The sequence below is a fragment of the Salmo salar genome, chromosome 10 (assembly GCF_965601325.2).
Source record: "Salmo salar chromosome 10, fSalSal1, whole genome shotgun sequence".
In the NCBI taxonomy this organism is placed as follows: domain Eukaryota; kingdom Metazoa; phylum Chordata; class Actinopteri; order Salmoniformes; family Salmonidae; genus Salmo; species Salmo salar.
The window spans coordinates 72,542,213-72,569,192 of NC_138300.1; the positions used below are offsets into that span (position 1 = coordinate 72,542,213).

The 26,980-nt window shown below is 41.2% G+C and overlaps 1 protein-coding gene across 1 annotated transcript in view; it reads left to right on the forward strand.

The window, feature by feature from the left end:
• The window catches only part of ireb2 (iron-responsive element binding protein 2), a 37,030-nt gene extending 11,283 nt beyond the window's left edge, over nucleotides 1–25,747 (forward strand). The window contains exons 2-22 of the mRNA XM_014124042.3: nucleotides 2,513–2,602; nucleotides 2,839–3,004; nucleotides 3,630–3,767; nucleotides 3,937–4,158; nucleotides 6,103–6,172; nucleotides 6,378–6,561; nucleotides 6,978–7,117; nucleotides 7,384–7,555; nucleotides 8,331–8,431; nucleotides 8,572–8,688; nucleotides 9,025–9,184; nucleotides 9,294–9,429; nucleotides 9,701–9,785; nucleotides 10,042–10,198; nucleotides 10,446–10,570; nucleotides 10,686–10,790; nucleotides 14,027–14,169; nucleotides 14,391–14,538; nucleotides 14,786–14,908; nucleotides 23,081–23,266; nucleotides 23,399–25,747. Of these exons, the coding sequence (XP_013979517.3) occupies nucleotides 2,513–2,602; nucleotides 2,839–3,004; nucleotides 3,630–3,767; nucleotides 3,937–4,158; nucleotides 6,103–6,172; nucleotides 6,378–6,561; nucleotides 6,978–7,117; nucleotides 7,384–7,555; nucleotides 8,331–8,431; nucleotides 8,572–8,688; nucleotides 9,025–9,184; nucleotides 9,294–9,429; nucleotides 9,701–9,785; nucleotides 10,042–10,198; nucleotides 10,446–10,570; nucleotides 10,686–10,790; nucleotides 14,027–14,169; nucleotides 14,391–14,538; nucleotides 14,786–14,908; nucleotides 23,081–23,266; nucleotides 23,399–23,509 (2,879 nt within the window). The 3' untranslated portion in view covers nucleotides 23,510–25,747. The remainder of the gene's footprint in view (nucleotides 1–2,512; nucleotides 2,603–2,838; nucleotides 3,005–3,629; nucleotides 3,768–3,936; nucleotides 4,159–6,102; nucleotides 6,173–6,377; nucleotides 6,562–6,977; nucleotides 7,118–7,383; nucleotides 7,556–8,330; nucleotides 8,432–8,571; nucleotides 8,689–9,024; nucleotides 9,185–9,293; nucleotides 9,430–9,700; nucleotides 9,786–10,041; nucleotides 10,199–10,445; nucleotides 10,571–10,685; nucleotides 10,791–14,026; nucleotides 14,170–14,390; nucleotides 14,539–14,785; nucleotides 14,909–23,080; nucleotides 23,267–23,398) is intronic.
• The last annotated feature ends 1,233 nt before the right edge of the window (nucleotides 25,748–26,980 follow it).

Consider the following 26,980-nt stretch of genomic DNA (forward strand, 5'->3'; position numbering starts at 1 on the left):
ATGAAAGCTGGTGGTTCCTTTTAACATGAGTCTTCAATATTCCCAGTTAAGATGTTTTAGGTTGTAGTTATTATAGGAATTATATGACTATTTCTCTCTATACCGTTTTTATTTCATATACCTTTGACTATTGGATGTTCTTATAGGCACTATAGTATAGAGAGCCTAATCTCGGGAGTTGATAGGCTTGAAGTCATAAACAGCGCAATGCTTGAAGCACAGCGAAAAGCTGCTGGCAAACGCAGGAAAGTGCTGTTTGAATGAATGCTTACGAGCCTGCTGCTGCCTACCACCGCTCAGTCAGACTGCTCTATCAAATATCAAATCATAGACTTAATTCTAATATAATAAACACACAGAAATACAAGCCTTATGTCATTAATATGGTCATCCGGAAACTATCATTTCGAAAACGAAACGTTTATTCTTTCAGTGAAATACGGAACTGTTACTTATTTTATCGAACGGGTGGCATCCCTAAGTCTAAATATTGCTGTTACATTGCACAACCTTCAATGTTATGTCATAATTATGTACAATTCTGGCAAATTCATTACGGTCTTTGTTAGGAAGAAATGGTCTTCACACAATTTGCATCGAGCCAGGCGGCCCAAACTGCTGCATATACCCTGACTCTGCTTGCACAGAACGCAAGAGAAGTGACACAATTTCCCTAGTTAAAAGAAATTCATGTTAGCAGGCAATATTAACTAAATATACAGGTTTAAAAATATATACTTGTGTATTGATTTAAAAAAATGCATTTATGTTTATGGTTAGGTACATATTGGTGCAACAACAGTGCTTTTTTCATGAATGCGTTTGTTAAATCATCACCCGTTTGGCGAAGTAGGCTGTGATTCGATGACAAATTAACAGGCATCACATCGATTATATGCAACGCAGGACAAGCTAGATAAACTAGTAATATCATCAACCATGTGTAGTTAACTAGTAATTATGTTAAGATTGATTGTTTTTTATAAGATGAGTTTAATGCTAGTTAGCAACTTACCTTTGCTCCTTGCTGCACTCACGTAACAGGTAGTCAGCCTGCCACGCAGTCTCCTCGTGGAGTGCATTGTAATCGGCCATAATCGGTGTCCAAAAATACCGATTGTTATAAAAACTTTAAATCGGCCCTAATTAATAGGCCATTCCGATTTAATCGGTCTACCTCTAGTATTGTGTGTACGCCATTGACCAAAAATCTAGACGTAATCCATTTTCAATTCAGGCTGTAACACAACAAAATGTGGAAAAATTAAAGGGGTGTGAACTTACTGATGGCACTGTAATAATAAAGCAATTCTCAGAGCTTTGAGAACCATGTAATGAAAAGCGCTATACAAATGAAATGTGTTATTATTCATCAAGTCTTTTGTATGATTAGCTAACTCCACACTAGCAATGGTGTTTCTACTGTTGGCCTAATCTTTCGAAAACATTTGACATGAGGCTTGTGATGATAAGCAGGACGCGTTACCTCCCTTTACTAAATAGGAGCATATTTGAGTTCCCTTGTGTCCCTCATTTCTTTTTGCTCATGATCTTATGTGGTTGATTTCCTGGTGACAGTAAGCATGTTGGGTTTACAGTATGCATGCAAGTCTTAACTGTTGTTCAATTATTTGAGGCTTGTCATGCCCAGAAGGAAGAAATGAGTTGCCTTACACAGATGCACAATGGACAGTTATGCTGACAACAAGATGCTTGCATTAGTACATTTTGGGAGGCAGCCCGTCTGTCTTGAGAGACTCGTAGGCACCTGTTTATCTAAATCTCAACTCATTCCTAGTGCTAGTAGGCTGGTTAAGTCACAAACATAGGGACCACTTTGTGCTGTCCCCTACAGAGGCCTTCTTGACTACTTGTGATTTAGCTTTCATTCTAGCCTTGGTTCAAAGGGCCAGGGGGACCAAGTGGAACAAAACACATAGGCCTACATGACATTCCCCAGACTTATTTATTTTTTTTATGGGCAAAAGGAAGGGAAAGTTAAATGGCGCTGATTAAAGCGAGTCGACCACTGAGAAGGGGGTCAAGGCTGCATGCCAAGAGGCAGAACTCTTCAAATGGCCCTCAGTTTCCATAGGATGTACAGTGGAATTTTCGCTCCGATACAGAATATATCGGGGCGGCAGGTAGCCTAGTGGTTAGAGCGTTGCAAGATTGAATCCTTGAGCTGACAAGGTAAACATCTGCCGTTCTGCCCCTGAACAAGGCAGTTAACCCACTGTTCCTAGGCCGTCATTGAAAATAAGAATTTGTTATTAACTGACTTGCCTAGTTAAATAAAGGTAAAATAAAAATACAACTATCCCTCATGCTAATACATACATACACACTCTGCACAAGCAAGTGCTATTTAATCACACTCTTTGTGTGAGGCTGGAAGTAGTAGTAGCCTAGTTGAACTCATGCGGGGTGTAAATAATGAGTGTACTTGCTCTCCTCTAGGACAGGCAGTCTCTAGTGTCAGATTGATGTGTGTTTCTGTTTCCCCATACAGAGGAGCATCCTTTTAACCACCTGATTGACACGCTGAAAGATGGCGACCAGAAGTATTTCAATCCACAGAAGCTGAATGATGCAAGATACAGTGAGTGTGGATTTGTCAGCTCCTGTGTTGAACAACAATACGCTAAGGCTTGCACTTATGCGTCAAAAGACCAAATCAGAGTCAAATTATTTCTCAAAATGTAGCTTTTGTCATTATAGGGCCATGAGTTGAACTGTGGTCAACCAATATAATGTAAATAAATGCCACATAAATGCCAAGAGTTATGTTTTTCTGAGGGTGTTGATAATGGTCTCTCATTCCTTTCCTTTCCATAGACAAGCTGCCTCTATCCATCCGTGTCCTCTTGGAGGCAGCCATACGCAAATGCGACGGCTTCTACGTGAAAGAAGAGGACGTCCACAACATCCTAGACTGGAGCGAGCAGCAGAATGTGGCAGAGGTGCCATTCCCTCCTGCCCGGGTCCTGCTGCAAGACTTCACGTGAGTGTCTTTCGCTACCTCCCCAACCTTTGATTATCCAGGTTAATCTCTTTGATATACAATCTTTTTTGCAAGAGAAACCTGGTCCAAGATACCGGCAGTGTCCCTGTGTCATAGCATATTCCCTGTCTATCCCTCCAAAGAAATGTAGAGTTGCAGCCATCCCCAGACCTTTTTGTTGTCTTCCTTTTTGTAGCGCCTGTAGGTGAGGTAAATGTCTCTGTAATATTTTGTAGGTCAGGGCTCACCACCGGTATCCTCAGTGTATTCATTTTGGGCAGTTGATCAAGTACACACAGTCTTGCTTGTTGTCTTAGGAATGAACAGTATTTTTCTGAAGAGACCTTGCTCAAGGGTATAGCAACATTGCAGCACTATCTGTTTACATGATCAAATCAAGATCTTGAGTACAATTAGTTAAACTAGCCTATTGCAAAGACTTGTTCCACTAATTTCTATGGTTCCGCCTGCTTAAAATCCCAATAGGCCTACATGTAGTAAATCCTAGTGAGATCACCACTACTGTATCGCAGTGCTATCGGGTTACCAGTGTTGGTTTCCCTGTGTGTTATTGTTTGTTTTGTGGAGTAGTATGGTGGATCTGATTGTTGTTCCTTCCACACAGGGGCATCCCTGCCATGGTGGATCTGGCTGCCATGAGGGATGCAGTGACCAAACATGGAGTGGACCCTGGCCTGGTCAACCCTGTGTGCCCCACAGACCTCATTGTTGACCACTCGCTACAGATCGACCTCAACAAATGGTGGGGACAGTTTGCTTAAAGTTACATATTTTACCTTACGATAGCTGGGAAACCCTCCTGAGTTGGATATCTTGATACTGTGCTATTTCTGAAATCAACATTTGCTGTTTCTTAATTATCCTCAGAAATGATCCTGCTCTTTCTGAAATTATCCACCCTTTCTATGCAGTGCCATACAGAATGCCCCCAACCCTGGTGGAGGGGATAGCCAGAGCCAGGGGCCTCCGTCTCGACCCTCCCCCGCCAGACCCACACCCAGAAGAGGGTCCCAGTGTGCAGGCGAGAGAGGGAGCTGCAGCAAAGGGGGCTGCAGTGACTCCCCCGCCACTGCTGTCCAGCAGATTGAGAACACCCCTCTCCTATGCCCCTTCCACCTACAACCCGTCTCTGAGTAAGACATTATACATATTCATGAACTGCACGTTGCGTCAAGCCATTGTTGTGAATATTCTCTTGAAGACTGGGGTGTATTCATTACGCCAATCCTGTTGCAAAACGTTTCATCGGTTGCAAAACATTTTGCAACAGAAACCGTTTACTCCAAACGCTATTGAGATTAGTTTTGTTGTTAAAAGGAAGGTTTAGTTTAGTTGCGTCTCAAAAATAAATAAAAATAAGCGGCTGGAAGGAAGGAACCCAGTGGACTTCACTCCACTTTAGAGCATGGAAGAATCGATCATTTATAGATTTGAAGTGAACTACAACTTCACATTGTGTTTGGAGTAAACAGTTTGCTGCAAAACGTTTTGCAACAGAATCAGCATAATAAATATAAAATAATTATACATCCCTGAATACTGACTGAACGTTCTACTTAATGCTTCTCAATTGGTGCATATGAAGATGTCATCAAAAGTGCATTATAGTGCCTTGGAGATTACTTGTATAAAGGAGACATAATTGGTAGGAAAACCTTTTGTCATCGTGATGTCAGATTGACTTTAGATGCAGTTTAACATTAGCTAGCTAGATAAAATTGAGGGGATAGGACTGGAGCTAGCTAATGTTAGCATTGCTAGGGATTTTTGACTAACTTTGATAGCTAATGGCAATATGACCATGTCTAAGGTTAAATTGTCGACAACATAATGATGGCAAAGTTATTTTCTACTAAGTATGTCATTGTTTTCTTGAATATTTGTTGTTTTTAAATACCTGCAGGCAACTTGTGCACAAGGTTAATAGATAAACCAGATTACGTTCTTCATTTCGCTTGTTGCATTATTTTTTAATTATGAAGCCGTTCACCCAAAGCAGCTGATTGAGTCACATGGCATGTTTGTTTGCGAAGAGCACACAGAGCAAGCGGAAGCTTTCGTGACGTGATGATCCACTGTTGTGCAGGTGATCAAGTTGCACTTAAAATTCACTATTACTGTTTTCCAGCTAAATATATTAGAAGTATAAGTTTAACTATCTAAGATGTGCCAAACTAATGATCTAAAGCTCAGGGCTCCAGCTATGCTATGTAAGTGGCTAGCTTGCAAGATCAAGCTTCTTGATAACCAATATGCAGAAACGGTGTGATATATTGAAAACATAAAATGTACTATCTACACAGCATGTGCAACAATAGTAATCATATTACTTGTATTTTTTGAAAAGATCACTTTATAAACTGCACACGAACCAAAAACCCAGTTGAAACTACCACAACCTAAAAAAATAATGCGGGAGACAGAGCGCATTCTGGAGAGAGCCTATAAAAAACACAAGGCAAACAATTCACACAATGAAATGATGAATACACACAAATTAACGGGAGACGGAGAGCACATTCTGGAGAGAGACGCGCTTACTAGTGCATCTTCGTCACACACCCCAGTTCCCTTCTTTTTGTGTCGACATTTTACATTTGGGATGTCATTTCTGAAAATACTAAGCTGTAGTGTAGACCACAACTCAATTATTTTAGCTAGGCCTACAACAGAAAATGCATGTGACACGTTAACTTTCACTGCCTGCTAGACAAGTCAAAACAATTCTGCTGGCTTGTGCAGCAATTAAGCTGCATTTATTTTATCTTTCGGATCCATGTGGGATACAGTCCCGACCCAATTTGGCTCCGATTCTCCCTCATCGCTGACATATTTTGGGTCGGATCGGGGGGGGGGGGGGTGGTGGGGGCGACGACTACTGGGTCAAGTCGTTCTGGAGTTTCACAGATCCAATAACATTCGTATCTCAATTTTGGAATCTGAGAAGACCTCTAATTCGGGAATGCAGGTCCTGGCTCCTGAGTTGTTGGGTGGATATATAGTGTAGCAAAGCCTACTCGGTACCCTGTATAGGAGAGAGGAAAGGTGCATATTGTTCTTGTCATTGTTTTCTGCAGACCTGAAACCGCTCTGAAAAACCAGGAGTTGGAGCTGATCCGAAACAAAGAACGGCTGCAGTTCTTTAAGGTAACTTTTTGTCTCTCTCTCTCTAGTTTCCGTCAAAGTAAATTCAATGTAAACAAGATACTTAGTTACAGAGACTCTGCAGCAGCTATTTCAAACTGAAACCAGAACCTGTAATCACACATTGTAACACGGCTGCAACTTATTTAGACCTGTGTAGCGCACCAGTCTAACCTTTTTCTTACGTCTTTCTCTTTTTCCCCTGAAGTGGTGCTCCAAAGCGTTTAAGAACGTGAACGTGGTGCCCCCGGATGTGGGCGCAGTACACCAGCTAAACCTGGAGTACCTGTCTCGGGTGGTGCAGGAGAGCCAGGGCTTCATCTACCCAGACAGCGTGGTGGGCACAGACTCTCACACCACCATGATCAACGGTCTGGGCATCCTCGGCTGGGGTAAAGAACAATTTAAAGTTCTATCAATGTCCACACAGCAGCCAATACTGGCTGAAATCCATTGCCATTTTTTTAAAGTTATGAATATAACTATGGTGCCCTGAAGGAGGGACATTTCACAAATGCTCAACCTCACAATAGCTGTGTGTTGCACAGAGTACACGGACTGAAGTACCCATTAACCTCAATAAATACTAGATTAGCATCAAACAGAAAAACATCAACATATCAAAGAGAATAGATAAAAGAAAGGACTAAGAATTATGCTGAGACCACATTCATCAGGTCATAGTTTAATATCCAAGTTACAATGCTTTGGTGATGAAAGAGCTTAAGAAGGAGATCGACGTGTGAATTAGCCAATAGCTCTATAGCTTTCAGACGGTTTCCTGTCTCTTTCCCGCTCTCTGTCTCAGGTGTGGGAGGGATTGAGTCGGAGGCAGTGATGCTGGGCCAGCCCATCTCTCTGACCCTTCCCCAGGTGGTTGGCTGCAGGCTAGTAGGCTCCGTCAACATCCTGGCCACGTCCATCGATATTGTTCTGGGGATCACCAAGGTAGGCTACAGCTAAGAAATGAAACGTATTGGTACACATCTGAGGGTAGCTCAGAAATGTTGAAACCATATTCAAAAGAAGCTCCCGTACACTGCACTTGCAAAGTATCACTTTTTATTGATTGCTAGCGTTTAAGCTACATGTGGTTGAACCACCTTTAGGTCTTTTTAATTTCCTTTGTATTATCTATATTGTCATTGTAAAGTACATGATGGAGATGTTATAAATGTACTGCCAAGCTTGATTCAATGTGTTCTCCATCTCAGCACCTTCGTCAGGCGGGCATAGCTGGGAAGTTTGTGGAGTTTTTTGGTCCCGGCGTGTCTCAGCTGTCTGTCCCAGACAGGACCACCATCGCCAACATGTGTCCCGAGTACAATGCCATCGTCAGCTTTTTCCCTGTCGACCATGTCACACTCCAACACTTTAAGCAAACAAGTAAGACAGGAAGCTGTCACCTGCCTGTTTCCAGGCTAGACTGTCACTTCTGAGGCTGTGATGTATGTCAGGTGTTAATGTGAGATTCATGTGCATGCGATTTGGAACATGCTGTTATAAAGATTTGTTTTATTGCAAGCTCTTTGCAATAAGGAATTGAGACCAAAAGCTCAAGAGAAGTTTCAAGTGTTTATTACCAAGGATGCCGTCGGCTGAGTGCATACATTTATACTCTTCCCTCTTTTTGGTCACCACCTTCTTGTAGGTGTCACCTCCCCAGCCATACATTTTATGACCCCAATGAGTTTCCCTTATCTCCCTTGTGGAATGTCCATGGTCCTCTCTTTGTTTAGCTAGATGTCAGAATCGCAACCCGTCATTGTCCTGGGCCTTACCATGCTTTCTGATCCTAGGCAATTTCCTCTTATCAGATTTGGTCAACCTTTACAAATGAGCATACACACAGTTTCATGGCCTAAACTCCATTTAATACTCAAAGTAATCATTCACGAAACAGGATACAAACAAACTTCAGTTTAACTTGAAACATGTTACATTTTAACAGAATCCATCAATGCTAAGAGAAGCTGTACTAATTGTTTTTTGCTCAGCAATGTTAATGCTAACTTCAACAAACCCAAATTCTGTATACAGACTACTTTCTTGGTTTCCATAAGGTGGGGTAAATTTGGCATTTGGTGAATGATCCCTTGATGTTTAAATGTTGCATCTGTGGCATGTAATGTTAAAACTTGATGTTTTCCTTTGCTCTCAGACTTTACGGAGGAGAAACTTGAATTATTGGAGGCTTATCTGAAGGCTGTGAAACTCTTCAGGAACTACGAGGACTCGTCAGAAGACCCACAATATTCTGAGGTATTCTTTTAGTCTTTTCAGATATTAGTGGCCAATAAGTAGAGGAAGCTATGGAGGAATATTGGTCCATGTTACAAAGTGCATCGTTTTTCTGTTTCACAATCAGAGGTACAGTTGTGTTGTCCCTGTTTTCTCTAAAGGTGATTGAGATCAACCTGAGCTCCATGGTGCCCCATGTGAGTGGGCCAAAAAGGCCCCAGGACAGGGTAGCTGTCAGCAGCATGAAGGAGGACTTCCAGAGCTGTCTCAATGAGAAGGTAACATATCAGTCAGACGCCTTAGGTCAACGAAGTCGAGAACTCAAATACTTGACATCATCAAACAATTAGCCTATTCATATTTTAGTTTGCATAGCAACAGAAAAGTAAAACTGCCCATTGAGGGGAAATGTCCTATATAAGGCTTTTTGTTGGTTCATCTCAAATGAATCAATCATATGACCCTTGTTCACTACAACTTTATATGAGTGATAAATACTTTTGTTAGAATGACCTGGTTTTGTCTGTTGCGTAGAAAGGGGTGAGATCCTTGCCACATCTTCTGGCTATAAAATATTGAAAGTATGGATTAGTTAATTGTGTTTCTCTTTCCAGGTGGGTTTCAAAGGGTTCCACATCTCCAAGGAGAAGCAGGAGAGCCTGGTGCCGTTCCTCCACGACGGTCAGGAGTACGAGTTGGCCCACGGCTCTGTGGTCATCGCAGCCGTCATCAGCTGCACCAACAACTGCAACCCCTCTGTCATGTTGACCGCAGGTGAGAGACACTGGAGGAACACGGTACTATATTCTCAGGCTTTCCTGAAATCCCAATTGGACTGTCAGGAATTTTGCCAATGCACCTGGTATCGCCTTTTGATTGACAGGTTTGCTGGCCAAGAAAGCAGTGGAGGCGGGCCTTATCGTCAAGCCTTACATCCGCACCAGCCTGGCTCCTGGCAGTGGCATGGTCACCCACTACCTCAACACCAGTGGAGTACTGCCTTACCTCAGCCAGCTAGGGTGAGGACACGCACGGACAGGATCTGAACCTAGGTCTCCTATGGGAGAAACCAATGTCTCGACCGTTAGGCCAAGAGAACATTTCCTCTTAGGCCAAGGGCTGACACACAGGTTTTTAAGTCACAGGCAGGGCTTCCTCATCACGAGACCATGAGCAACTATGTACCCGACTCATGTCCGACACACACCCACATCACTTGATTATGCATAATTGGCTCATTGAATATGCAGGAGTGGAATATTAGATAATTGTTCCTCATATCTGACTCAGGTTTGAAGTGATAGGCTATGGATGTGCCACCTGCGTTGGAAACACTGCACCTTTACCAGAGACCGTCTCTGAAGCTATCAAAGAGGTACTTGAAAAAACTCTGTCTTAACTTGGTTACTATTCACTGCAGAGCTGGAATGAATAAGACTGTATTCCATAATGAAGTATTTAGGAGATATTATCCAATCCAGTGTTAATTTGATCCTTGAAAAAAATTAAATACACTTGACTACCTCCTTTAACGCACTCTGTCGTCAAATCTTTTGACCACATGGGTGGCTAGAGAGAGTGACGGAGAGGTTTTATAGGAAGGTCTAATCTTCCCCATGCGCCCGCTGTAGGGGGACTTGGTGGCCTGCGGAGTGCTATCTGGGAACAGACACTTTGAGGGACGCCTATGTGACTGTGTCAGGGCCAACTATCTGGCCTCTCCGCCCCTAGTAGTGGCGTACGCCATCGCCGGCACCGTCAGCATCAACTTCGAGAAAGAGCCTCTGGGTAAGTGAACAACATCACGTTTCAAACCTCAAGACCACATTTTGAGGTTTGTTTGACACTTAATTTTAATAATCTGTCTCCTGTCTTCACTTTTTGATACCATTGATGAACTACCGTTCACTTGCTGTGATGGTCCAAAAACGTTATCTGGGGGGGGGGGGGTCAATTTTTTTCCCCTGGGAGACACCAATCGAAGGTTAAAAACATAATGTGTTAGCATGTTTGTTACCCTGTCACTCTGGTGTAGGTGTGACCTCTGAGGGGAAGGAGGTGTACCTGCGGGACGTGTGGCCCACCAGGGAGGAGGTGCAGCAGATAGAGCAGGACAAGGTCATCTCTTCCATCTTCACAGAGCTCCGTGCCAGAAGGGAGGTGAGGGTCCTTTTGTTTAGGGTTGGCTCCCTCTCTTGAGTCTTTTTTCTCTCAACCTATTCAAGTTTCATTACGGTGCAGTCATTACGGTGTGCTGTTTGTCACTCTGTTACAGAAAGGGAACACGTTTTGGAATAACCTTGAATGTCCAGAGTCTGTGGTTTTCCCATGGGATCCCAAATCCACATATATCCGCTCTCCTTCCTTCTTCAACAAACTTGTGAGTCTTATTTTTTGTGTGGAAAATTACTCAAATGTACAACAATAATAAACACTTAAGAGAGAGAATTTAAGAAACTCAGAAGTAGACATATGTATTTCATATATTCAAAGCGTAATGGATAGTTTGAGTTTGAGTTTATTTTATTTTTACAGGGACAGTGCACATTAATCAACGTTTCAGTAAAAGTGCCGGTTTTAGCCAGCCGGCTAATTTTCAACCGCAGTCCCTGGGCAGGTTATTAAAAACAATTACAATATAGACAATCATTGAACAGTGAGCACACGCAGAGTAACATAGGACAAGCAAGACATAGCATACAGACAGAGCAACATAGGACAAGCAAGATGTAGCATACAGACAGAGCAACATAGGACAAAAAGCAACAAGACAAAATCCATAAAAACAACAAAGTGTTTCCACACCTCACAAGCAACAGACAACAGACAACATGGAAAGCGGCAATACACAGCTAGGGATTATGTTCACAAGTCTGATTGACCTTTAGCCATGTCTTCATGCATTTTGTGAAATTGTGATATGTGGTGCAGTTATGTGTGTCTGATGGCAGTGTATTCCAGACATGGGAAGCTCTCACAGAGAAAGCAGATTTACTAAAGGTGCTTTTCCTTAAGGGAACTATACAGTCACCTCTCATGGCAGACCTTGTGGATCTGCTGCCATATGTTTGGGTTTTCTGTTTTACAAAAATACTGAGTGGAGGGGGAGCTAGGCCATTTAGGATCTTGAATACAAGACATGCGTCGGTGTATTGCACAAGATTTTCCCAACTCAGGAGCTCATGCTTTCTGAGGATGTAACAGTGATGATGGCTATTGGGCTTTCTATCGAGCACTTTGAGAGCCTGTTTGTAGACAGACTGAATAGGTTTTAATGTTGTATAGCAAGCTTGGGTCCAACTAGTCAAGCAGTATGTTAAGTGGGGGAGTATCATCGATTTGAAATACAGTTTTGCTACCTCTGTGGTCAAACAATTTCGTATAAATCAGAAATTAGCTAGGTTGAATTTGGTTATTTGAATTACCTTTTTCACATGCTTTTTAAAAGAGAGGTTGGAATCAAGTATGATTCCAAGGTACTTAAAATCAGATACCACCTGGAGCTTCTCCCCTGACACATAGACATCTGGCTCAGTAGCATCTCTTGCCCTCTTTGTGAAGAACATGCAAACTGTTTTTTTCACATTGAGATGCAAACACGAGTCACTGAGCCACTTTGTAACCTGGACCATTACAGTAGTGAGTTCTTGTGCAGCTTGTTGTTTGCTCTTTGCATGCACATATATCACTGTATCATCTGCATACATTTGAACTTCAGACCCAGTGCAGACGGAAGGCAGATCATTAATGTACAGGCTGAACAGGAGGGGCCCCAGTATTGACCCTTGGGGCACGCCCACATCATAGCTAAGAGTGGGCGACAGCTCATTGCTCACTCTGACACACTGAGTTCTGCCTTCAAGGTATGATTTCATCCATCTCAAGGCATCGGGGGAAAAGTTGAACTTGGACAATTTTGTGATGAGAATCTCATGGTTAACAGTATCGAAAGCCTTCCTTAGGTCCAGAAACACAGCCCCAACAACGCCCCCTTTGTCCATCTTGGACTTCACATTTTCCAGAAGAAAGCAGTTGGCCGTTTCTGTGGAGTGTTTCGCTCTGAAGCCAAACTGCATGGAGTGTAATGTGAAGGGGGTGTTGTTGAGGTGGGAAATCAGTTGTTCTGCTACACACTTTTCAACAACCTTCGACACTACAGGTAGTATACTAATGGGCCTGTAGTTACTCACATCAGCAGGGTCGCCCGATTTAAAGATGGCCGTTATTATGGCTGACTTCCATACCCTTGGAAACACCCCCAGACCAATAGATGTGTTGGTGACCTTAGTAATGGGGCCAATGAGTGACTCTTTGTAGTTTTTAAGAAAGGTAGAGTCCAGCCCAAACACATCTTTGGATTTAGAGTTCTTTAGTGAGCTAATCACCTTGTTCACCTTTGACTCAGAAACCTCCCTTATGATGAAGACAGGTTGAGCGTCATTCACTAGCACTGAGCCCAATAAACCAGTGGAGGGGTTCTGTGTCAGTACCTTGACAGAGTCAATAAAGTAGGAATTGAAGGCTATTGCTATTTCAACTGCATCCTGTGTTAGATTGTTATTCACCATGATTTCTAGTCTTTTTGCGGTGTACTATGGTCTTTCCCTGTTCACTTTTTTAGATTCTCCCAGATCAATTTAGAATTTCCCTTTGACTCACCAATTATGTTAATAAAAAAGTTTGCCTTGGCCTGTCTGATTTCTTTCATCACCTTATTTCTCAACATGGTAAACCTACGTCTGTCATGCTCTAATTTGGATTTTAGGGCTGTTTTTAGAGCATAATCTTGTTCTTTCATCAATTTCCAAATTTCTCCATTTAGCCAAGGAAGAGTGCTCTTTTGGCCAGGTTTGGATTTGATTTTCTTTAGGAAACCATTTATTGTAGCCTGGATTGTGGATAGAAAAACCTCACTATCAGCTTCCACGTCTGTATAGGACAAGAGATCATTCCAGTTAATTCCATTAATTGCTTTTTCAAAATAGTTTAATTCACTCTTAGGTATTCTTAGTTGATCCGGCTTTCTAACAGTAGAGAGCTTAAACCTGCTCTTAGACAACTTTCTGGCTATAAGTGTCAAACTATGATCAGATAGCCCAGTAACCATATTGAATGATTTAGTCACTCTCTCTGGTTTATTACTGAACACCAGGTCAATCTGTGTTTTAGAGCAACAAGTCACCCTGGTTGGCCCTTTAACGAGCTGTGTAAGGTCAAAGGTATTAGTGATCCATTTGAGGGTTTTCCTACAAGACTTGTCTTCATAATTAATATTAAAATCTCCCATTAAGATGACCTCCTTCCCAAAATCACATTCCCTAAGCATGTTATTAAACTGATCAAAAAACACACTTTTGGTGGAAGGTGGTCTATACATTCCAATAAGGGTAAAGGACATTTGGGGAGACAGTGTAACGTTCAGGCCAATACATTCTAGTTCATTATCACATGACCACTCAATTTGTTTACATCGGATATGTTCTTTAATGTAAATCATCAGACCCCCTCCTCTTCCTTCAATAGTTTGTGAAACATATTAGCATCAGGTTAAGCTGAATTCGTATTTCAGAACTATTCTGGGCCCTGGTTCTATATGACCTCTCCCCTCTCTCCCAGTGTAAAGAGGTCCAGCCGCCCCAGTCTATAGAGAACGCCCACGCCCTACTGTTCCTGGGAGACAAGGTGACCACCGACCACATCTCCCCTGCCGGGAGCATAGCCAGGGTCAGTGCTGCTGCCAGGTACCTGCTGAGCAAACGGTGAGCACCCTATAATTTATCTCTACGTTGTACGCAGACTGCTGCAGTATTTTACCAGGGGCTGGGTTGTTTAAAATCTTCACCTCCATGTAATTTATTTATGTCGTATGCAGTGCTACTTTAGCATTTTACCAGGGTCAGGAGCAAAGTTTTGGTAAACTCTCAGCGGGACTCAGGAGGAAAGCAGTTTGACCTTTAAACTCTGGATTTCTCACTCTCAGCCTTACACCACGAGAGTTCAATTCATACGGCGCCCGGAGGGGAAACGACGCGGTGATGACCCGAGGGACATTCGCCAGCATCAAACTCCAGAACCGGTTCATCGGCAAACCAGGCCCCAAGACTGTGCACATTCCATCAGGCCAGACTGTAAGTGAGAGAGAGGGTCAAGTCTAGAAACGGTGCACTTGAACTGTGCTCTTCATTCAGCTCTGTACAGAAGGGAATAAGTATCTCCCTGCTGCTCACGATTTGATAACCCAAGCAAATGCTTCAAGTGACTTAGTAAAATACCTTATTACAATTAACATGAGATTCATCTGTGCAGTAAATGGAGAGTGGATAAACATGCATGATTTCGGCCAAGTTGTTTAACAGTGTGTTTTTGTGCTGTTAGCTGGACGTGTTTGAGGCAGTCGAGCGCTACCAGAGAGACGGGGTTCCCCTCATCATCCTGGCAGGGAAGCAGTACGGCTCAGGAAACTCTCGGGACTGGGCAGCCAAAGGACCCTACCTACTGGTAAAGGCTACATTCCACACCCAAAAGCCTCAAGCACTGGTCACATGCCAATAAAACTGGCTTCTGGGTGGAGTTTGTTCTTTAACACTTTTTTTTTTAAACACTCTTTAACACTTGAAGTGTTGCAAGATTTTTCTATATATTTTTTTATTTTTTATATAATTAGATGCAGTACAACCGAGGTGAGGGCGTTTGACGTGATGTTGGCTGCAGATCTGGTTCTGTACTGTGGCTGGCACCATGTGCTCTTAAAGGATGGCCCCCTATCTCTTAAAGGCCCTAGGATCCATGTGTACAGGGATGATCAGCCAGTTACTGGGACGACAACCTAACTTTGGATGAGGGAAGGTTTTAGCAGGTGGAATATTGGAAGAATCTTTAGAGGTTTACTTAGTCGCAGCTACGGTATGCTTAACTACATATCATGGCCCAGTTACACTACCAAAAGTGGACACCTGCTCGTCGAACATCTTATTCCAAAATCATAGGCATTAATATGGAGTTGGTCTCCCCATTGCTGCTATAACAGCCTCCAATCTTCTAGGAAGGCTTTCCACTAGATGTTGGAACATTGCTGCGGGGACTTGCTTCCATTCAGCCACGAGCATTAGTGAGTTTGGGCTCAAATGTTGGGCGATTAGGCCTGGCTCGCAGTCGACGTGCCAATATATTCCAAAGGTGTTCCATAGGGTTGAGTTCAGGGGTCTGTTTAGGCCAGTCAAGTTCTTTCACACCGATCTCAACAAGCCATTTCTGTATGTACCTCACTTTGTGCACATGGGTATTGTTGCCTAGTGGTTAGAATGTTGGGCCAGTAACTGAAAGGTTACTGGATCGAATCCCCAAGCTGACAAGGTAAAAATCTGTCGTTCTGCCCGAGTTAAGCAGTTAACCCACTGTTCCCCGGGCGCCGAAGATGTCAATTATTACAGCCCCCCGCACCTCTCTGATTCAGAAGGGTCGGGTTAAATGCGAAAGACGCATTTCAGTTGAATGCATTTAGTTGTACAATTGACTGGGTATCCCCTTTCCCTTCCCTTTCCCATTGTCATGCTGAAAACAGGAAAGAGCGGTCCCTAAACTGTTGCCACAAGGTTGGAAGCAGATAATCGTCTAGAATGTCATTGTATGCTGCAGTGTTAAGATTTCCCTTCACTAGAACTAAGGGTCTTAGCCCGAACCATAAAAACAGCCCCAGACCATTTTTCCTCCTCCACCAAACTTTACAGTTCACACTATGCATTCAGGCAGGTAGCGTTCTCCTGGCATCCGCCAAACCCAGATTCGTCCATTGGACTGCCAGATGGTGAAGCGTGATTCATCACTCCAGAGAACACGTTTATACTGCTCCAGAGTTCAATTGCAGTGAGCTTTACACCAATCCAGCTGACGCTAGTCATTGCGCATGGTGATCTTAGGCTTGTGTGCGGATGATTGGCCATGGAAACCCATTTCGTGAAGCTCCCGACGAACAGTTATTGTGCTGACGTTGCTTCCAGAGGCAGTTTGGAACTCTGTAGTGAGTGTTGCAACCGAGGACAGACGATTTTTTCGCGCTATGCACTTAAGCACTCGACGGTCACGTTCTGTGAGCTTGTGTGGCCTACCACTTTGCAGCTGAGCCGTTGTTGCTCCTAGACATTTCCACTTCACAATACCAGCACTTACAGTTGAACGGGGCAGCTCTAGCAGGGCATACATTTGATGAACTAACTTGTTGGAAAGGTAGTATCCTATGACAGTGCCACGTTGAAAGTCACTGAGCTCTTCAGTAAGGCCATTCTACTGCCAATGTTTCTATGGAGATTGCATGGCTGTAGGCTCTATTTTATACACCTGTCAGCAAGGCTTGTCCACATACTTTTGTATATATAGTGAATATGGACACACTATTATTGTGGTACTTCTTAATGGTAAGTTTACAAACATATATTATGGTCATTATACTCAACTTGTATCTCATCATGGTAAGTGGTGAAATAAGTATAGCTAGTTATAATTGTAATGGCTTAGCAGATAATACCTGGCTAAAAGAGAAGGAATATGATATATAAAGTTGTATGGAAAAAGTACATGGGGGGGTGTAAGTATTTTCCTCCCATGGGTAAAGAAACTCAAAAGGGGTGATGATATTACTTAATAATAATTTGGAAGGAATGTGCAAACTGTTTAAACAGAACCGCAAGGACGGTGGATCCTTTTAAATATGCTATTGGCCCATTAACAGATTATGTTAATCTATATGGTGCAAATGATGATGATCCACACTTCTTTGAAAATATATATAATCATTTATCGAGCTTATAGGCAATACATGACTCGATTATTATGGTGGGAGATTATAATACGGTTTTAAGTTCTTCAATGGACCGTAAAGGAAATTGCACTACAAACTATCACCCTCATGCACTTAAGGACATTACAAATATTATGGATATATTGGTACTAGTGGATTTATGGAGGCTTAAATATCCTGACCTAGTGAAATATACATGGTGGAGGCTCAATCAAGCTAGTCGTCTTGACTACTTATGTAATTTTTGCTGGCACCGAAAGTTAAGTGTTGATAGGGGGCAGAATGCGTTCGGACCATTAAATAATTGGTATACACATTACTCTTACAGAAGTTCCACAAGGATATTGGAAATGTAATCAAAGCCTACTGAATGACAACTTGTTTTTAACCGAGACAGAATAATTTATAACTGACTTTTTATATAACATAGGTACAGCAGATCCTCTTATTGTATGGAACACTTTTAAATGTGCCTTTAGATGCCATGCGACTCAATACTCATCTTTAAAACAAAAGCAATTTAGGTCAAAAGAGTCATTTTTAAAAAAGGAAATGGAGGAACTAACAGTACAGATGGCAATAAAAACTAACACAGAGGCACAGAATACATTAGAGGAAAATAAATACTGTAACTTATTCAAGAAAGATCAAGTGTAATCTATTATAAAAAATAAAGCGAACTGGATGAAATGAGGAAAAATGCACAAATTATTTCTTAATGTTCAACATATAAATGCTGCCAGAATAGACAGAAACTTGTTACAAATAAGAGTTATCATGATTCACTGAACGATATTTTGAAAGAGGAAGCAAAGTACTTTAAGCATATGTTTATATTTCAGTCTCCTCCATCTCCACTAACTGAAGTTAATTGTATGTTATTTTGTCCTATGAATAGTATAAAATTAACAGCTATACAGAAAGACTCATGTGAAGGACTAATTACAAAAGAGGAACTTATAGACGCAATTAAAGCCTTCAAGTCCGGGAAAACTCCAGGGCTGGATGGCATACCAGTTGTGGTATATCAAATATTTTTCGATGTACTCAAAGGTTCGTTACTTGCATGTTTTAACCACTCCTATAAAAATGGTCGACTATCAGATACTCAGCAAGAAGGTCTGATTTCGCTTTTACTGAAACAGTACCCAGGTGTTAAATATAAAGATCAAGTCCACCTAAAAAACGGGAGACCCCTTACACTTCAGTGTTGTGATGCCAAAATCCTAGTAAAATGCAAAGCGCATGGAATTGAAAAGGTATTGTTGGACATTATTCATCCTAATCAGACAGGTTTTTTACATGGACGATACATTGGAGATAATATAAGACAAATACTGGAAACAATAGAACACTATGAACATTTTGGGGAATCTCTTATACAATGGGTTAAAGTTATGTATACTAACCCCAGGTGTAAAATAGGCATTTAATGGCTACTTCTCAAAGTATTAAATTGTCAAGAGGAGTAAAACAATGTTGTCCACTATCGGCATATCTATTTTTTAGACATTAAAATCAGATCCAACAACAAAATCAAGGGGCTAGAAATCCAGGGCTTAAAAACAAAAGTGTCATTGTACGCTGACGATTCATGTTTTCTTTTAAATCTTTTATTTGGATCCCTGCACAGCCTCAGAGGATCTAGATCATTTTTCTAAACTCTCTAAAGACAACTTTTACATTACCGTGTAGCTTACCAATAAAATTGTCCGACTGTGTAGGTAGTTTCTTATAACTGCATGTTGGTTAAGGGCTTGTAAGTAAGCATTTACTTACATTTACTCCTCTCGGCGCATGTGACACAATTAAATTTGATTTACTTGGTATTCATATCCCGAAAGAGAGAAATTATCTCACAACAATACATTTTAATAGAAAGTTAGCTAAATTAGATAAGATTTTGCTATCATGGAAAGGACTACACCTGTCTATTTGTGGAAAGTTAGTCATATCCCAGTTTACCTATTTACACATTTTACATTTTTTTTTTAACATTTTAGTCATTTAGCAGACGCTCTTATCCAGAGCGACTTACAGTAGTGAATGCATACATTTCATACATTTTTTTCTCCGTACAGTTGTACACGTACAGTTGAAGTCGGAAGTTTACATCCACATTAGCCAAATGCATTTAAACTCAGTTTTTCACAATTCCTGACATTTAATCCTTGTAAAAATTCCCAGTCTTAGGTCAGTTAGAATCCCCACTTTTTTTAAAGAATTTGAAATGTCAGAATAATAGAGAGAATGATTTATTTCTTTCATCACATTCCCAGTGGGTCAGAAGTTTACATACACTCAATTAGTATTTGGTAGCATTGCCTTTAAATTGTTTAACTTGGGTCAAACGTTTCAGGTAGCCTTCCACAAGCTTCCCACAATAAGTTTGGCCCGTTCCTCCTGACAGGGCTGATGTAACTGAGTCAGGTTTGTAGGCCTCCTTGCTCGCACACGCCTTTTCAGTTCTGCCCACAAATTTTCTATAGGATTGAGGTCAGGGCTTTGTGATCGCCACTCCAATACCTTGACTTTGTTGTCCTTATTAAGCCATTTTGCCACAACTTTGGAAGTATGCTTGGGGTCATTGTCCATTTGGAAGACCCATTTGCGACCAAGCTTTAACTTCCTGACTGATGTCTTGAGATGTTGCTTCAATATATCCACATAATTTTCCTGCCTCATGATGCCATCTATTTTGTGAAGTGCACCAATCCCTCCTGCAGCAAAGCACCCCCACAACATGATGCTGCCACCCCCGTGCTTCACGGTTGGGATGGTGTTCTTTGGCTTGCAAGCCTCCCCCTTTTTCCTCCAAACATAACAATGGTCATTATGGCCAAACAGTTCAATTTTTGTTTCATCAGACCAGAGGACATTTCTCCAAAAAGTACAATCTTTGTCCCCACGTGCAGTTGCAAACTGTAGTCTGACTTTTTTATGGCGGTTTTGGAGCAGTGGCTTCTTCCTTGCTGAGCGGCCTTTCAGGTTATGTCGATTATAGGACTCGTTTTACTGTGGATATAGATACTTTTGTACCGGTTTCCTCCGGTATCTTCACAAGGTCCTTTGCTGTTGTTCTGGGATTGATTTGCACTTTTCGCAACAAAGTACATTCATCTCTAGGAGACAGAACACATCTCCTTCCTGAGCGGTATGACGGCTGCGTGGTCCTATGGTGTCTATACTTGCGTACTATTGTTTGTACAGATGAACGTGGTACCTTCAGGCGTTTGGAAATTGCTCCCAAGGATGAACCAGACTTGTGGAGGTCTACAATTTATTTTCTGAGGCTGATTTCTTTTGATTTTCCCATGATGTCAAGCAATGAGGCCCTGAGTTTGAAGGTAGGCCTTGAAATACATCCACAGGTACACCTCCAATTGACTCAAATGATGTAAATTATCCTATCAGAAGCTTCTAAAGCCATGACATCATTTTCTGGAATTTTTCAAGCTGTTTAAAGGCACAGTCAACTTAGTCTATGTAAACCTCTGACCCACTGGAATTGTGATACAGTGAAATAATCTGTCCGTAAACAATTGTTGGGAAAATTACTTTTGTCATGCACAAAGTAGATGTCCTAACCGACTTGCCAAAACTATAGTTTAACAAGAAATTTGTGGAGTGGTTGAAAAACGAGTTTTAATGACTCCAACCTAAGTGTATGTAAACTTCCGACTTCAACTGTAAATGTGTTTAGCAGTTATTGCAGGTGTAGCAAAATGCTTGTGTTTCTAGCTCAACCGGTGCAGTAATATCTAACAAGTAATATCTAACAATTACACAACAATACACACATCTGAAGTAAAGGAATGGAATTAAGAATATGTAAATATTTGGACAAGCAATGTCGGAGTGGCATAGACTAAGATATAATAGAATACGGTATATACATATGAAATGAGTAATGCAAAATATGTAAACATTAAAGTGGCCAGTGATTTCAAGTCTATGTATATAGGCAGCAGCCTCTAATGTGATACTGGTGGTTATTTAACCTTCCTGTGGCATCGGGTGCTGTAGGTGTCCTGGAGGGCAGGTAGTTTGCCCCTGGTGATGCGTTGGGCAGACAGTACCACCCTCTAGAGTACCACCCTCTGGAGAGCTTGCAAGCCTCCCTTTTTTCCTCCAAACATAACAATGGTGATACAGCCCGACAGGATGTTCTCAATTCTGTGTCAGTACAAGTTTGTAAGGGTCATTTACTTATCGCCCTGCCTACACCTAACGACTTGTTTTTTAAATTATATGAGCACAAACTATTCCACTTTATTTGGAACGGCAAGCCATACAAAATTAAACGGGCCTATTTAAATAATGATTATGTATTCAGAGGGCAGAAATGTTTAATATTAAAGCATTGGACCTCTCACGAAAGATTTCAGAACATCTAAAAAAATATATATAGTTTTTGGGTAAATAATATAAATAGGACTGGTGGAGTTATGTCACATATGCAGTTAAGATAAATATATGGACATGTCTGCTCTATCCAAAATTACAACCAACTAATTGCAGCATTACTGCAAAAATGGAAGAGGCAAGTGGACGGGGAGAATGTAAGGAACTTGTTTGTCGGCCCTGCATTTAAGACCAAAATTGGCTAAAGAAAATTGTGATTAAATGAAAAGTATACCCGTTTGATTTAAGGACCAAAAAATGTACAGCTGCGCGATACATGTTGCAAAAATAGTTGGGAGAAGCTTTTCGACGTACCAATTCCATAGCACTTGGTTTGTGAACTGATACACAGAACGACACCAGATTCAAAACTTAGGTTTTCCATTTGAATTATTATACAAAATTCTTGCAACCAATAGAATGTTATTTATATATGAGGTATACAACCATCCCAGCTCTGCAGATTTTGCTGACAGAATCATTAGATCACTTGTTTTGGTACTGCCCATAGGTAGCTTGGTTTTTGGTCACAGGTTCAGGAATGGCTAAAAAATTGCAACATTTACTTGGAGCTAACTCTGCAAATAGTGCTGTTCGGTGATTTCAAAAGTCATAGTCAATCGATCGATAATATAACAATACTCTTAGCAAAAAGGATTCTTTAATTTACAATCTGTAAAAACTTTGCGAATAGAAAGGTTCAGAACTTTTGAAACCGCACAGTGGAAAAATGGCAGCTAGAAATCAAATGGTCTTCAGAGATGGAGGGGAGCGGTTGAGGGTAGCTGAAGGCTGGGACTAAAAACAAACAAAAGATAACGAATGTAAAATGTACTGTCTGTAAAATGTACATAGTCATCTACTCAAGCTGGAAGTAGAGGCCTAAGTATTGTTGTCCATTAGTTTACTCCAATTAGGGGTGGTTGGGTTGGGGGAAAATCATAAAGAAGGAAATCTATATTTAAAACATGCATATTTCAAATAATATATACATTTACAAAAAAATATATGGTGTTTTGGAAATGATGCAGGCAAATACATTGATGGAATCCACAGTATATCTGCAATATTAAAGCTGATATACCCCTAAAAATATCTATTTTTTAACATAAGCGCCAAATGCCGTCTGTTCTGTGATCTCAATCAATAGACGTTTTTACCAAGTCATGTTTCACAGAACACTTGGACCTAAAGCCCCAAAATAGTATGGCAATGGTGATAACTCCATAGTCTGAAATAAAGAGCGATATGAACCAGATCCTAAGGCAGAAGTCATCTTGGCTCTGCATAAAATCTCTACTCCTACATTGTTCTTTGTTTGAATTTACATGAGCTGGAGAGAGAGAAATGTACACAATTCTAAATAAATCATATATTCATTGGGAAATTTCATTCAATTGTATATGTGCCTTTTTACTCCATGAGATACAGATCCCATTGGTCTCTTATTCTGTGTGTTCTATGGTTGGCAGGGTGTGCGAGCTGTCATAGCAGAAAGCTTTGAGAAGATGCACAAGAACCACCTGGTGGGCATGGGCATCGCGCCCCTCCAGTTCTTGCCAGGCCAGAGTGCCGATTCTCTAGAGCTCTGCGGGAAGGAGAAGTTCACTATCACGCTACCAGAGGACCTGTCCCCAAAGCAAATGCTGACTGTCAAAGTATGGCATCCAATCAAATGTTACCTTTTTATAACTAAAATTTCCCATCCCCAGTTAAAATGTCTCGCAACTATCTTTGTCTATGGCATTGTCTCTTCATTGAACTACATTTTTCACTTTTTCTCTCTCTAGACTAGCTCTGGAAAGACCTTCAGTGTGACGACTCTGTTTGACAACGAGATGGACGTGGCCTTTTACCGGCATGGCGGGCTGCTGCGATACGTGGCTCGGACCATGCTCTAGACTAGATCATTTTATCTTAACTCAGCTTTAACCCCAAGGCCTGATTTTCTTTCTGTGCTTATATATGGGGTTATTCATGCTCCAACCATCTAGTTGAATGTGTGGAAATGGGCCTACTAAACTAGCTTGCTCAAGTAGGGATGACACAGAAGCTAATTCACAGAGATTATGTACCCTCCCCAGCCCACAGACAAATGCCTCCCAGGTCTAAACCAAACCTGTGCTGTTTTGAACTGCTTGTGACCAGCCCAGTCTGCTCCACTTCAGACTAGGTCAGACCAGCCCAACATTCTTTCAGCTCCAAGACCAGCTCAGTCCTCTTTGATGATATCCATCTGCTTCAGCATTTAGACCAACACAATCCACTTTAGAACAGATTGATATTTAATGGTTGAGCATGCCCCGTTCAGAACAACCAGCTCCAGCAGGGTGCCTGTTCTATAGGGTGGAACATTCAGAACGTTGCGGTGTAGAAGTCCAATGTAAAGAATGGACATAACCTGATATCTTGTGAATGAAAGGGTTGTGTCTGATTCTAAGTCACTGATTTTTATGTGTCAGTCGGAAAGTTTCATCTCTTTTGAACAGGTATCTGCACTTTTTATCAGCGCTTGAGCTTCCTAACCACATCAGTCAAGTTCAATTCTGAGACCAGATCGATCTACTTTAGCCGACCAGATGAGACCTTGTGCCCAATTCCAACCCAACTCTTTCCCTCTACTTCTTTTGATGCTTATGTAGATCTGGACAGATTGGATTGCTGTAAGCAATAGGGAGAATATTCTACTTTGCCTACATAATGTAATCTTTTTAGATTTGGATTTGGAATCGTGCACCAGTCTAGGCTGTGCATATCTCCTGCAGACTCATCCATCCTTTACAACAGAGTATTTCCAGGGATGTCCTCTTTTGCACTTATGGTCAGAATGAGAATGTGGAGGAAACAGTTGTTTTTTGCTCTCCATGTCTGCACAGCTTCATTGTCTACTGGTTGAACTGATTATCTGACAACGGGGTTAGTATTTGGGTGTGGAAACTATCTATTTCACTGGTGCTGAGGCAGAGGTGTCAAAATGTCCTTCGCTTTGGTGCTTCTCATGACAATTTGCGAGGTCCTCTGTAAGATGCATACAATCTAGAACTGTATATCTCTATATATGGCTCTGATAGTCTAGTTTGATCTACAATATCTCATTACATGTTGCTTGTCAGGTACCGGTATTTAAGGTTTACAAAGTAGTGGGCAACCATTGTTCGTGTGTTGGTGTTAACGCTGTGGTTGGACATTTTGCATGTTAAGGCTGTCTGTGTGACAATGTTGCCTCAGTTGGCTTACTCAGATAATGGCACTATATGAAACTTTATTCATACAATTTAATTGAGACCTCTGGAATGTGGATTTGAACATTAGCTTTTAAACGAATACTTTAGTGATCATTGAGATTGTCATGTATTTATTGTCATACTAAATTCAAACATATTTTTTACTTTCAAAGAGTGAACAATGCCATTGTGTTGCCATGACACATTCCCAAAGCAAGTTTAAGCAGAGAAGAGTTTCCTGACCTGTAATGATGTCATTCGTTTTGAGGGTGCATACACACGTGTTGATGTCATTGGTTGTCAAACTACAGAGCTTCTATTAGCCTGATTTGGGCTTATTGGTTTCCTGTGTTTTGTGTTTTGATTGGGTACATGAGTCCTGGCCGGTGGTCTGATCAAGATGGTGCAACGCTGAAGAACTTTCAGAATCAGGTAGAAATGTCTAGTGTAGATACGATTTAATTGTCATGTAGAACATGTAATCAAGTCAACTGTGTTCATTTCTATCTGCAATGTTATTCTGAATATTTCACCTCACTGAGTATACCCCAGTTTTATGTTAATGCAATTTCCCTTGAAAGTGTGATCCGTTCTATTGGCTTGACTTCACAGGTATGCGTCTCACTGACTGCTTTGGGGATTTTAGGTTTTTCCCTGAACACAAGCACACGGTAATTTAGTACATTTTAATTAATGGATGATGTATGTGGTGTTATTATTTGTGTGTAGCTGTTGGGGTACTGCTTCTTTTTTCATTGTCACAAAAAATGTACCATATGCAAACAAAGCAAGTGCAACATTGCACATAACAATGAGTACCTGGTTATTGCAGAGAAGTGGTAAAAAAATTATTAAGTACCGAATACTGAATTATAACAGATATTGTATATAGTTTTTAATAAATGATTAAAATAAGTTTTGTTTGTTGTATGTTTTACTGTAAAGAAACTACAAAAAACATCTCTATTTGGATGCTGGGCTCTCAAATCAGTGCCTGCATTATTGTTCCAGCACATCACTCGCAAGTCCAAGAAATACCTTTTCACACTGCTTTGTTCTTAGTCCTGGGCTATCTTACCCCCAGGCTAGACTGGATCATTGTTTTGCTTAGCAATGACCAAGAAGGGTAAAGAAGCTTCAGAATTTTGGAAAACCCATTCACTTACATGTGTTTGCTTGAAATTAACATGCTACATTTGTAGGTTTAAATGCTATCTTAACTGGCTGTAAAATAGATCATTTACAACAGCACTACTAATATCCAACTTCGACTTGAAGAATGTCTGTTCTTTGCCAGGAGATACCGACCCTGCCGTTATGCTTGTTTACACTGAGCTAAACTGTCGGGATGCGATCCATTACATTCTATCCACCACATTTTCTAACGTTTCTATGGACACAGCCAAACAACAGAAGTGATGGATTCGACTTCTGTTTACTTTCCTATTGCAGCGCAACGGTGACAAACTTGCCGAGTAAATTATTTGAGGGTCAATTTATAGAGAATAAAAGTCAAGTAAACGGTGTGTGTGTGTGTGTGTGGTGTGTGTGTATATATATATATATATATATATATGTATGTATGTATGTATGTATGTGTATATATATATATATATATGTATGTGTATATAAAAAAATACAAGTACCTTTTTCAGGACCCTGTCTTTCAAAGATAATTTGTAAAAATTCAAATAACTTCACAGATCTTCATTGTAAATGGTTTAAACACTGTTTCCCATGCTTGTTCAGTGAACCATAAACAATTAATGAACATGCACCTGTGGAACGGTCGTTAAGACACTAACAGCTTACAGACTGTAGGCAATTTAAGGTTACAGTTATGAAAACTTAGGACACTAAAGAGGCCTTTCTACTGACTCTGAAAAACACCAAAAGAAAGATTCCCAGGGTCCCTGCACATCTGCGTGAACGTGCCTAAGGCATGCTGCAAGGAGACATAAGGACTGCAGATTTGGCCAGGGCAATAAATTGCAATGTCCGTACTGTGAGACGCCTAAGACAGCGCTACAGGGAGACAGAACGGACAGCTGATCGTCCTCGCAGTGGCAGACCACGTGTAACAACACCTGCACAGGATCGGTACATCCGAACATCACACCTTCGGGACAGGTACAGGATGGCAACAAC